General features: G+C 37.2%; 1 protein-coding gene across 1 annotated transcript in view; it reads right to left on the reverse strand.

Annotated features, from left to right (window-relative positions):
* Positions 1-12921, reverse strand: part of PECR (peroxisomal trans-2-enoyl-CoA reductase) — an 18911-nt gene continuing 5990 nt past the window's right edge. Inside the window, exons 3-8 of the mRNA XM_072875013.1 lie at positions 7719-7884; positions 6957-7038; positions 4643-4739; positions 2274-2384; positions 1574-1685; positions 1-1456 (exon numbers count right to left, since the gene is read on the reverse strand). Of these exons, the coding sequence (XP_072731114.1) occupies positions 1368-1456; positions 1574-1685; positions 2274-2384; positions 4643-4739; positions 6957-7038; positions 7719-7884 (657 nt within the window). The 3' untranslated portion in view covers positions 1-1367. The remainder of the gene's footprint in view (positions 1457-1573; positions 1686-2273; positions 2385-4642; positions 4740-6956; positions 7039-7718; positions 7885-12921) is intronic.

Here is a 12921-nt window from a genome sequence, read left to right on the forward strand (position 1 = left end):
TCTCACAACCACATAAATGACCACCCAGTTACTAAGGAAAGAGAATATGTAAGAGGGAGAAAGCATTTTGGCTCAAACCCCTCCTCCCCTACAAAATTGGCATTCAGATTTTCGTGAAAAAGCAATCTACATGTACCTATGTAAGTTCCCATATTTTATTGAAAGACACAAAAGTCAAACATCTTTGCAGAGAACAAACAACTGGCAGAGACTCTTACATTCAATCCAAAATGAAGTATTAGAGTATTAGAGGTTGCTTCTATAGCGGCAACTTGATTACAGAGATTTCAGTTGTTACAGCAAACACAGTCCTCACTTATTTTTTATATTTTGATTAAAGTTATCAGACATGGGAACACTTGCCTTAAAGTGAATAAAAAGAAGTGAGTAACAACAAATATAGCCTCTTCGAGCGATATATTGCAAGATTTCTGGTTTTTAAATGGAATCTCTGCATTGATCACAAAAAATCACACCTACTTTAGAGACACTTATGAACAAAATTGTGTTAGCATTGTAAGACAACACAGTATGGATAGACAGCGTTTTAACTGGTAAATGAAGGATTCCAAGTTACTCCTTTAACAGTACAGCATACTGCAGAAAGCACTGCAATATACACCACAGCTTTTGCTTCAAGATTTTGCATGTGAAATTGTTGAATCTATACTGTTTTCCATCACTGTATGTTAAAGATTAAGTTTATTATCTCATTATTCTATTATCAAATTTAGTTGCAGCCAGCTTAACTCTGTTATGTCATTATATCTGCAAACAATTCAAAACGTTCCCAATATGATATGCCATATTAGTTTGAAACATTAGTAACAGTATTCTGCCTTATTTTTAATTCTTTTCAGAGAAATACCTGCTCTACTTATTCTTTACAATCATTGTTGAACACTCAGCGTGTGGCTGAACAGAAATAGCATAGAGCTAGCAGCTACCTCAAGGGTTACTGATGCAACTAATAACAACAGAGATTTAAATTACCTTCTCCCCCAATTCATCCAGAATAGAAGAATTCCAAAACATTCCCTCTCTGCCTCCTTCGCTTCAAAGTAAGTATTTTTTTATTCACTTCTGACTGAGATTCTTCATTACTTAATGCCTGTGCAAATGGAGAATTTGTCTTTTATACCTTTGCTTCCCAAGAGACTGAATGTTTTCAGGGCAGTGAGTGTTTTCAGAGAAGAAATTTAGTATGTACAGCCTTTCAAGTTTTAAATACAAACCAACAAAAATCAAGGCACTCAATGTAGTTATGTATGAGCAAAAAAATCATATTACTGAGAATAATAAGCCCAAATCACAAATCGAGATTATCAGCAACTGTGCAACTGGGAATAAGGTGAAATCTCATTCTTTTACAGCTTTGGTTTGAACTTGCCGGAAAGAAGCTTTTTAAGCATTTCAGAATTTTTTCCTTCTGGTGGTGAGGGCCATCTGTCATGATCTGACGAAAACAAATAACATGCTTAGTTGATTGAGAAACTAGGCATTTTACTTTTGCGTCCTCCCACTGCCCAACTTCAATCACTTGAAGGGCATTATTTTGTAGCCCATTTCTTACCAGGTATTTCTAGGGTATGGCTATATAAACTTTGGCCACCATCCACGACCATGGTTATCCCAGTTATGTAAGAAGCAGCTGGAGATAGTAGGAAACACACTGCAGGAGAGATCTAACAAAAGAATGACATTTTTAATCTTTCTTAAACTGCTGGAAATTGTTCATGTCAAAGACGCTTGTAAAAACTTTTATGGGCAAGACATAGCAACGTTTTCTATTCAGTAATGAAAACCATAACACTCTTCAAGCCATCTTTCCAGCCACAAATATGAAGTACATAACAGATGAAAACCAGTAAGCTCTCAAAGATCAGCATCAGATGCCAAAAATTAAACAAAAAAGTTGACCAGTTTATCAAAGATGCACATTCTTGGTGGAAGAGAGCTAAGTACTTTTAAGATACATTTTCACATTAATATTCATTCTTTCAGTCCTCCCTGCTGGAAGTCAACCTTTTCAGGAACTAATGTCTACTATGAAACACTTCAGCTGTAAGAGGCATCTAAATTAAATTAACCAGTAGTCGCTGTTACACTGGAAAAGTCTCCCACGTGGCACTATTACACATTACTACAAGCTTTTTTCTTTTTTAATATTGCATCACAGTGCAAAATTAATTCTTTTTTGTTCTTCATATAATAAAGTCTCTTCAAAATAGACACAGAAGTAGAAATACCACAACTGTTCTGAAATACATTACCTCCTCAGGAACTGCTGACCTCTTGGCAGGAACCTTTGGTATGCTCTTTAACCACATCATTGTACCTTGTTCTCCATAGTTTGCAACAGCGGTTTCTGAAAATACTATTCCCTATTTTAAAACAGCAGAGTGAAAATTAAGTTCTCTTGCATATGTTTAAAACTGTGATCATTGTAAAATTGTGAAGTTGTCATTACTGGGATTTTCTGTGGGATTAAACTATCTAAACAGCACTTGAATGAAAAGTTTTTAAATTTAATGGAATACTATAATTTATACAAGAAGGTAATATGGCTGCTAGCCACATCTCTATTCAAGCGCAATAATTCAGATTATTCCAATTCTCCACTGCAACTTTGGTAACTATAAAGTGGAGAGTATAAAGAAGAAACTCAAAGACTATTTTGAAATTACAAGCATTTCATATTAGCTTACAGCAGAAAACTACAAAGCCCCAAGAACAAGTTCTCAACAGTTTCTTGTAATCTGTAAGAACACTGGATTAATTTCATTGTGAATTATGGAAGCAGACAGATTTCACAGTCAGAATTCAGACTCTCCCTACTTAGCTGCTATAGAAATAGAAAAAAGTGACTGTCTTTGCTCTGATGATTATACAATCCAGTTTAGACTTGAGAGGGAAGATGAAGCTACAGCAATGGGAACACAGGGTTACATAGGTTAGTTATGAAAGAACCTTTGGGACTTCAGTTTAAGTAAGATAACAAAATTTGAATTCATCCATGGAGTACATGCTAAGATTTCTCTTCTAAGGTATCTGTGAAATGTGAGTGACTATATTTTGGGAGCTAGGGAAGTAACTCATATGTGAAACTATTTTTTTTAGAATGCATGTTTCCTTCTCTATATACCCATTCCCTACATGTTACTCTGCTATGAAGCAGTAACAGTTTTCTATGGTTACCACAGACCTAGTGTGTCCATAAAGGTGACAGAAGGATATAAAGTATTACTGTAACTACAACATGGATTTTTGTAATCAGCATAGGAACAAAGCTAGCAAATACTTCTGAAAGAGCCAAACCACTGAAGTGTTTGCTTGTCAAAAACTTATTTTGACATGTGCTATAAAGTATAATTAGTATGATTCCTTAGGTAATTAGCATGCCTGAAAAATATATTCACATAATAATGCTGTCTTAATTACTTACTTCCCCAAGACTTGATAAATCAGAAAAAAAACAAATAAACAGGAAAAACAAGCCAGTAGATCTTAATATTCAACAAATCTCCAGGTGAGTTGGGCCTCACAGAGGCTACGTAAGAGCCACTACCTGAATGATCATCACATATCTGCCATTAAGCATTCTGTGCTATGCCAAAGAAAGCGAGACAGATGTTTTAGGACAAGAGGCACAACAGGATATACAGACATCCTACAAAGATAGTAGAAAGATCTTCCTAGGGACCAGTTAAACAAATCTGACATTTAACTATACTGTGACATAAGATAAATTCTGAATGTAGAAGTAGTTGGACAAAGTTTACCTTTCCTCTTTTGTTTTCAAGGGAGTAAATGTGCAAAATAAATTGTGGTTAAGAGCGAAGATTACACAAATCACAACAGATCACACAATCTCAAATGTCAAAGCTAGGGCTTCTATATAACCTCTATATCTGCAGCACCATGCACTAGAAAATATAGCTGCTCTTTCCATACAGTTATTTGAAACAACTGCTACATGCTACCTACTTCCTCAGAAATGTGGCGGGCATATTTTAGCTGACCTGTATAGTGGTTTCCTGTCTGCATATATTTGATAAGAAAAAAAATCAGAACACACATTTTTACATATAATTATTTCGGAGAAGGTCTACTCCAAATACAGTCATTTTATGCCTAAAACTAATCTAACTTAAGATGTAGAAGACAAAGTAAAAGTCATTATGTGACACATTCAGAGATTTTCAAAGTAACTTTGTAAACACAGGTGGAAACCATCAGCATACCTGAACCTCAAATAGAAAAAGTTTTGTGAACTCAGAAATAATGTAATCATTACTGAAACACAAAGCATTTGGTAATTTTATGTCAAGGGTTTGTAAGACAGGTCACCAACTCCTCCCAGGCATAGTTTCATTAAGCTAGGAAAAAAAAAACCACCAAGAGTGCCAAGTGAAAGGAGAAAGCAGAAGCAATTTTATCCCACATCTCTGGCTCATCATCCAAACAGTACAAAACACTCTCAAATGACCTGAAGAACACAGATGAGGGAATTATAAATAAATACATAAATAATCCACAAACAGTTACAGGCTATACATTTTAAAATCCCCTTTGGTCTGAAAGTTTTAACCATGAACATGTGTGATGGCTAAGTTTAATCAGATAGTTTGCCATTACTTACAGGAGCAACACTGTTGATTCTTACTCCGCTGTGGGCCCATTCTAAAGCTAAAGTCTTGGTTAGGTTATTCACTGCAGCTCTTGCAGCTCCTGTATGCCTATTGAGAAAAGAAAGCAAGAGAAGCATCTGTTCCCTCAGCTAACAGTGCCCAATGTTAATTCTACCACAGCCTCACTAGGGCAGTCAGAGTAGCTTTCTATGGCTGGACCAACCATCTGAGAGAGAGAGATTTTCTAGTTTGTAAGTTTAACATAGCTTCACAGTTTAAACAAGCTATGCTATGATTTCCTGTCATTTCTGGAAGTACTTATCATCTCTTCCCCAACGTGACATGAGGTCAGCTACATTCTACTGCAGAAGCAGGCTTACAAAATGAAAAACAACTGGAGACAAAGTTCAAACTGTGTAAAACAACAAAAGGTAGGCTGCACAGGTAAAGCAACACTTGGAAGGACAGTGGTCTGAAAAATAGTTTAGATCTTCTGACAAACATGATTAAAATAAGCCACTATTCAAAAATTACTATAGGTGGATGGAGATAGAGATAACCATAGGCAGAGTGATCTCATACACCTTGCTGCGATAGGAAACTAGTCTGAAACGACTACAAGCTTGAACAAATGCAGACAAAATTACTGCAGCGATGAATAGCGGACAGGGCGACTCAGAGAAAACTAATAGAATTAGGTTCCTTTAGCCTAGCAAAACAGACTTAGAGGAAATAGATACAATAGCTTCTCAAATACCAGGAAAGGAATAAGAAAAACTTAAGAAAAATGTAAGAAAACCCAACTTACTCATATGTTTAGGCCAGAAATAAATAACCTCCAGACACACTATGAGCAAACAAACTTGACTAGTTTTATGTTCAGAATTAATATTCAGAATTAATACTTATGAATAACTGTATCAGGTGATTTTTGGCATGAGTGGTGGCTGGACTTGTAAAGGCAAGTCTTTTTCAACAGTACATTTCTAAAACAAGTATCAATTCAACAGGAATTTAATTTGAAAGTAGTTTTGTCTATCCACCTATATTCACACACAACAGTAGTTTTTTTATCTCTTGGTTCAACTCTCAAATATAGCTTCAGCCTATTTGCCGTGACAATTCAACCAGACTTAACCAGAGTGGAGAAACTCAAATAACTGTAGCTTCAGCACCACCCTGTGGATCTCTAAATTTATTTTGTACTGCCAAGAACAAGCTAGTGAGAAAATATTTTGCTGTTCCTTAAAAATTTTAAATTTTGAAAACTTCCAACCCTGAATCAGGACAAAGAGAGGTAATGTAACATTTGACCAAATTATATTTTTATGTTTTCTTCAACAGAAATTAAATTTCAAAGTTAAAAAAAAAGGTAGTTTCAAAGAAGAAATTCAGATTTTTTAAATTAAGAAACTGTCAAAATGCAGCATTTTGACAACTTCAACATTTCCTTTGAAAATAAAATAACTGAAACAATTCATTTTCTGAGCATTATTTCTCTTTCAACAAATTGGAACTTTTTTGGTGGAAAAGTTTCAAATCGGAAGACTCCTGCTCACCTCCATTTTGAGGGTAAAGAAATTTGAACAAATATAGTACACATACGGATACGGAGAGAATGCTGCATTTTCATGCAGACAGCTGTGATCATTTGTGCCAGTATAAAATAACTATAAACGTGGTAATATGTTTGTACCCATGAGCCTTCTCTCAGTCAAGAAAGGAGCAGAGCAAATAGAACTGATTCTCTGCATCAGAGACCTTCTCCAAGAAAGATGGCTACAAAGTGAGAATAAAAAGGAAAATGGGAAAGGCAGACATTACGTGACCCGAAGGACAAAGCCAAAACCTGGTAACATACTAGAAATGTTCCTCCTACTCCCCTACTCCCAGTCCAACTCCCATAACTCATGACACCATCAAGACATGTAAACTGACAGTAGAAAAGGAAAACAACAGGTGCCAAGTTCTTGCAAATCCTCCAGAAATTTGGAGAGAGAATAAGTAAAGGCTACATTTCAGTGCAACTAGTCCCACTAGCATACCATTTCCAGTAAAAGCTTCACTGGCAAGTCTTGCTTCATAGTTTCTTACAAACAAGTTGACAGAGACCAGAGATGTCACTTACTCCTCTAGTCTCTACTGAATTAATAAGAGATTCACAAACACACAGCCAAGTGATACTATTGCTCTCTCTTGACCTACTACTGTATTTCTATACTCTGCTGCTGCCCAGTGCATACCTTTCTAAAATGAAGTATTTAGGAGCAATTAGTACTTCTAGGGGAAAAATATAGGAAAATGTAAAAATAAAATATATATTACGACATTCCAGGAAACCCATTTCTCACGGCAGCAGTAATGTTGACAATGACTCCTCCATGTTCCTGCATCCAGGCATTGTACACTGTATGAAGGAGGAAGATAACCTATAAATATCAGAAGAAATGCATACAAATGAACTTGCCAATTGGAAGCCAAATTTGGAGTCTTAACTCCAATTACACTACACATTTCCTGGGCAGATTTAGATACACAATCTGCTTTTTGTACCACAGCCTCACCACTGGATTGGTGAGATAACAGGTCTGGTCCAGGTAAGGCTCAATGTTTGTCAAGAAGCCTTTTAGTGGAAATCAAGATTTCAGGCTTCCACATAAATTACTTTCATTTCCACGTTCCAAATGCTATCTGAGAATCGTGTATCATACTTAAATTTAACTTTAAATTTACATCCCTGATGGGAGAGAAATCTTTTCCTGTGTTACACACAGTGAATACAGGCTACAGAAGTTAAGTGGTTTTCCTATAGTCTCTAAAGTGAGTATCCAAGCCAACTGACTCCCCAAACCTGGCCTTAACCAGAAGATCATACTTGCCTAAATGTATGTTTGTATATATGAACAGTAATGAAATGTAATGTACAGTTTAACGTAAAGCTTTGGATCAGATTCATGAAAACAAATATCCACTGTCAGATTAAGTGTGTGAAAAAAGATTGTAGGGAAACTTTACATTTCTTGTCTTCTGGTATTGCTGTAAAAAACAAAACAAATAAACAAAAAAAGCCTAATGTTCAGTCCTTACCTGCTTTGCAGCAGTAGAAGGTCCCTGTCAGATTCGTGTCTATCACAGCATTCCAGCCTTTTGCACGGATGGCTTCAGAAGGACTTGCAAATTGGCCCCCTCCATTATTCACAAGGAAGTCAATCTTTCCATGCAGACTCAGTGTAGACTTCACCAAAGCTTCTACCTGAAACAATATTTGTTAGTGTGGTATGCTGATTAAGCTATATACCAAATTTCATTCTCAGACAGTATTTTCTCTCTCATATCCATTTCACACATAAAGAGGAGGTACCAGCCTTCAGAGAGGCTGTAAGATCGGTATGACAGGTTTAGTCAGCCAAGAAGGACTGGGCTGAGTCCATGTTTACTTAGGAAATCTTCCTGGTATAATGCAGGTGCTACATAAAATACCAGCACTGAAAGAAGAGGGGGATTTAAGCTGTTGAAGTTTTGTAAAAACAAACACACACAAAAGCCTGCTACTTAAGACCTACTAAGAATCTCCTGACATTTTTCACAAGGATGGGGGTGTTCACATCAGATGCTGGAAGAGTTCCATATAAGGTGGCTACTGTTTTTTTCATCTGACCCCTATACCTGATCATTTTAAATAGAAAACATAAGTAATCTTGTGAAGTTTTAACATTCTTATCTAGAAGTTTTGTACATTCACTAAAACTCTGACATATGAGTTGGCAAGAGCCAATCTTCTTACGCAGACCAAGAAGGTTAGTTTGTTACCCTACAAAACATGAACTCTAAAAAGTGCTGGAAATGCTACAAGTTGTCTTCTTTAGGAAAAAGAAAGGGCAATATTTGACTAAGCAGATACTTTCTGTCTATAAGCAGGATGAATACTTACGATTAAGAGCACTGTCTGGCACTATTCACCTTTGGGTACTCTGGGAAGGTATTAACAGCAAAAAGCAATAGACATTTTATTCACTCACTCAAAGAGCTGCCAGTGCAGAAAAGGAGTGGCTTAAGTTCATATGGAAGGAAAGAGATTTTAAGAATCTAAACCTAGAAGAATCTAACACTGACCTAATATGAGCTACAGGCTGTAAGCTAAGCTTTTTGCATTGTCTTCTGTTTGGAAGTACAGCAGTTTCGCCACACACTCACACTAAACACAAGAGAACTTCTGGCGGGGAATGTATTTCAAAGTATTCAAAGATTTTACAGATATCAAAGCTGATGTATTTTTCCTATTACAAGATAGTAGTAAGAAGTCTATAGCAACTGCTTAATAATTTAACCTTTATCTCAAGAATCAGGGGAAATGGGACAACATGACTGTTTCCTGCTTACATTACCTATCATAACTAGATACCATGCATCAGTTATTCCTACTCAAGCATATATAAAAGTTAATCTAGCATCTGTGGTCAAAGAAAACACAGACCAAAAAAAACCCAAAAAGCAAACAGCAAGAGCAATACTGCTGCTGAAACAGATTTGACTAGAGGAAGGATATCTGTCAGCCTTCCTCTGTATTGAGTTAGTGATAGAAAACATCAGAAACAAAAGAACAAGCAATACATGATATGTATCTCACCAAGAGTGTCACCAACTCAGTCTTATAAATAGCTGCCTTACAGCTTTTGCTGCTAATCATTCAGGATGGTTTAACAGAACAGTATGGATCCTGTAAGGATGCACCTCTCTGAAGAATAAAACCTAAACAAACATATAGTGACTGAAGCCTGATGGAAAAACTAATGCCTGCTTAGAAAAAATGCCTTAAGAAAATAATTTCAATACTTAAATCACCATCTTTAAGATCTGAACATCATCTTATTCCTCACATCAGTCACTGCAGCTTGTGCGATCTGAGGAAAAAAACCACCAAAAACCCAAAACATCTGTGACAGCAGTCCCAAACCCATGACTTGTGAGAACCACCATGCCACAAAGACTTCCAGGTTTGCTCGCAACCAGAGAGAAGTTATGTCTCGCTAGGCAGCAAAAGTTATGCTTTGCTCAGCAATATCTAACTCTTCTTCCTGTCAGCCTGAGAATCTTGCTTTGAATATTTTTCTCCATAAGTCACTAAAGTATGGGCTCATTTATGGAAGAGAAATGTTTTCAGGACAAGGAATGTTTGAAGAGGCTAAGGCTATTCAGGCTGGGGGGGGGGGGGGAAGAGAGAGAGAAAAGGGAAAATGCTAAGAATCGTTAAAAAACCCAACAAATGACAAATTAACAGAAGAAAAATCTACTGAGAAGAGACATTACAAGCAAGTTTTCAACAGGTGGACAAAACCTGCTATGACATATCAATTCAAAATGGTTCACGTTGTATTTTAACAAACTCAGTTGTTGTTCCTGTTTGTCGCACCATATTCTCAGGGCAATTAAAAAAAAACAACAAACAAATGCATATCAGTTCTGCTTTCTGAAAGCCAGCAAAGGCTAGCAGGCTCTCCAGTGGCAGCTCAGGTGGCTCCAACTGTAGCAATCTTCACCATGTCTTCTGTGTTGTAGAGAAAGCATCGTTGCAGTGCTTCTCCCAGTTACAGTAAACGTGGTGACAGCAGTTACCAGCACAGTGAGAAAGAGGGTCTGGTAGAACACATTTAAATCACAGTGAGAACTAAAGGTTTTCTATTCCTAAATATTAAAAATCCACATAGAAATAATTTCATAAAAAAGCTCCTAAAGACTCTCTCTGGAAGCAAAACAAAACTGCACAAGGTAGAGCTAACAGTTTAGGACGTTCTTCTGAAAAAGACTGAAAAAAACAAAATCAGGCACTTCAGACATAACCAGAAGACTGGAACTCTTCAATAAGGACCTTTTTTGTGTGACTGCAACTCAAAAGTATTATGCAGTAGCACACTTTCACAGATAACTGAGATGACAGTACTCGCTGACACAGAGAAAAGGGACAAATGTCCACATGCATTCACAGGTCACCTTGACCTGGAGTAAAACTCAGCAGGCAAACTACCCACTACAGAGTGTTAGAGATTTGCTATTTGGGGACGAGAACTAGTAGGCATTCTTGCACAGTGATAACACGTATTTTTACTTTGCAATATTGCTGTGTTATTTTAAAGTACAACAACAGGAATCTCTTATCCACAGCTCCCCACCAAGCCACAGTCTTCCACTACAGGCTTCACACAGACAGGCATTAAGTATTTATAAACCAATTGAGGCTATGCTAAGCTACAAAGTTTATTGGAAAAGAAAAGCTACTAGTGAACTCAGACACAAGGTAAGTGCTAAATAGTACTGTATTGAGTCCGTCTCAAGGAGTCTTGTTTGTCAGATGTCCAAGTGATAGGTTTTACCCTCAGAGTCTGGTCCAGCAGCAGTTGTTGCTGGAGCTCGAGTATGGAAAGGGGACACCGTGCACAGAATTTTGAATTGTTGATTTCAAGAAGAGCAGGGGCCTACTAGAACTACAAGGTTTTACCTTCCATTTACCTAGATATGTCTTCTACTTATCTAGATGCCAGCTAAGGAAATGTTTGTCCAGAGAATGTAGCACAAAGGCTTTACAAGGGTAAAAAGTTCCTCACGTCTTCCTTTCCCTGTCAATAGAGTTGCTATAGCTCAACATTTAAGACACACACACACATGCTTCCCCTTCCCAACACCTACAAAGATAAATAGAATACTCTTTTCATAATGGAAAAAGGATGGGGTCTCTCTCCTCCACTCTTGCCACTTGTTCTTACTGTAGCATTGAGGCACTGGAATTAATTAATTAGATACTTGGATTTTGGATAAAGAGTTTGGTTTGAAAAGACACACACACACGCACAGCTGTCTGGCCTGCACCTCAGCAAGAGCAAAGTGACCTGCTCTTGTTATATTCAACACATTATGTCAGCAGTGCTAGAAAATATCCAAATAATTAAAATAACTTCAGCTTCATAATCACCAAGAAGCAATATTGATCACTACATACACTCCAGACCACAGGATAAGGACAGGTGCGCAATCACTGCTTCAGCATAAGGCCCCATGAAGACACAACATAGATATCTCAGATGCTCTTACAGGCATCCCAGAACCCTCTACTCTTCCATCTTTAAAAACAAAACAGGTTTGTTATCCTTTACAGGTTTGTTATCCTTTACAAAACACTCAATGGAAAACTAGTCAAAAGCAACAGCAGCAAAGTCATGACAGAAATACACCTGACAGGTTATGCAGTGGTTGAAAATCCTCCATCAAGCAAGATTATTTCTTGCAAATTAAACAAAAAGTAAGCTTTGCTAGAAAGCAAGAGGACCTCTGAGGATGAAGATTAAGAGACTTAAAAATGTGAATTCATTAAGCTATTCCCATGATATCTGCCATCAAGCTTCTGCAGCAATTAATTCATTGCACCTTCTTTGACTCTTCCCAGGCCAGAAAGAGCCCTAACAGACACATTGCACTATATGATGAGGGATGAATCTTCTAATGCTTGAATTTCACAGATCCGAAATAGGGCACACGAGAGGAACGAGCTGTGTCATCTTCAAAGCAGGTCAGTTACTTTTTGCAGTTACAGATCTGCAATAGGAGGCAAAAAAAAAAAAAAAAATTATCTGGCAATTTTGAAAGCACTTTCATCTTTCTTAGATCTCCTCTATTCAAAGTCCCACCCTCCAGTTTGGCTGATTATAAAACTAAAACCAGGACAAAATTCATAGGGGCCTTTAGAGAAATGCAGAACAACTGATGGAGATGGAGGGAGGAAGAAAAAAAAAAAAGGCATGCTACAGTAAGAACAGATGGCTTGTTCCTACAGGTGATCACGGTGGCTTCCTTTAAGAGAAAGATTTACTCTTAGAAAGGTTTCAGTGAGATATCAAAGAGAAATATATACTAAATGAATTATGTAGTTCTTCAGGAAGCTTCCTGGGTTTTGTAGCTTGTGATGGATCAGTTCTGACATCTAAGGAGGCTTGAACTCCTAGGTTTTTTCCCTTGTTGAAACGTTTATAAGGTCTTTCTCCTTCACACATTCTTTAGTACCCGGTATAAGAGCTGAGAAAGAGGATGTAATGACTCACAGGGAATACTTGTAGAAGCTGTTCTCTCTATCCAACAATGTGCTTCCGTGAGTTTCTGAGGTAAATACTCTTCACTCATACTAAGCTGAAACCAGACAATGAGTTGTAAAGCTATTAATGAGTAGCATACAGAGCCAACACAGTTGTACAAGTCTTGTTTCTTTTGGGAGGGAAGCCAAAAGTTTAAATGTCCTCTCACTCCA

Source organism: Ciconia boyciana, chromosome 10, assembly GCF_034638445.1.
Source record: "Ciconia boyciana chromosome 10, ASM3463844v1, whole genome shotgun sequence".
Classification (NCBI taxonomy): domain Eukaryota; kingdom Metazoa; phylum Chordata; class Aves; order Ciconiiformes; family Ciconiidae; genus Ciconia; species Ciconia boyciana.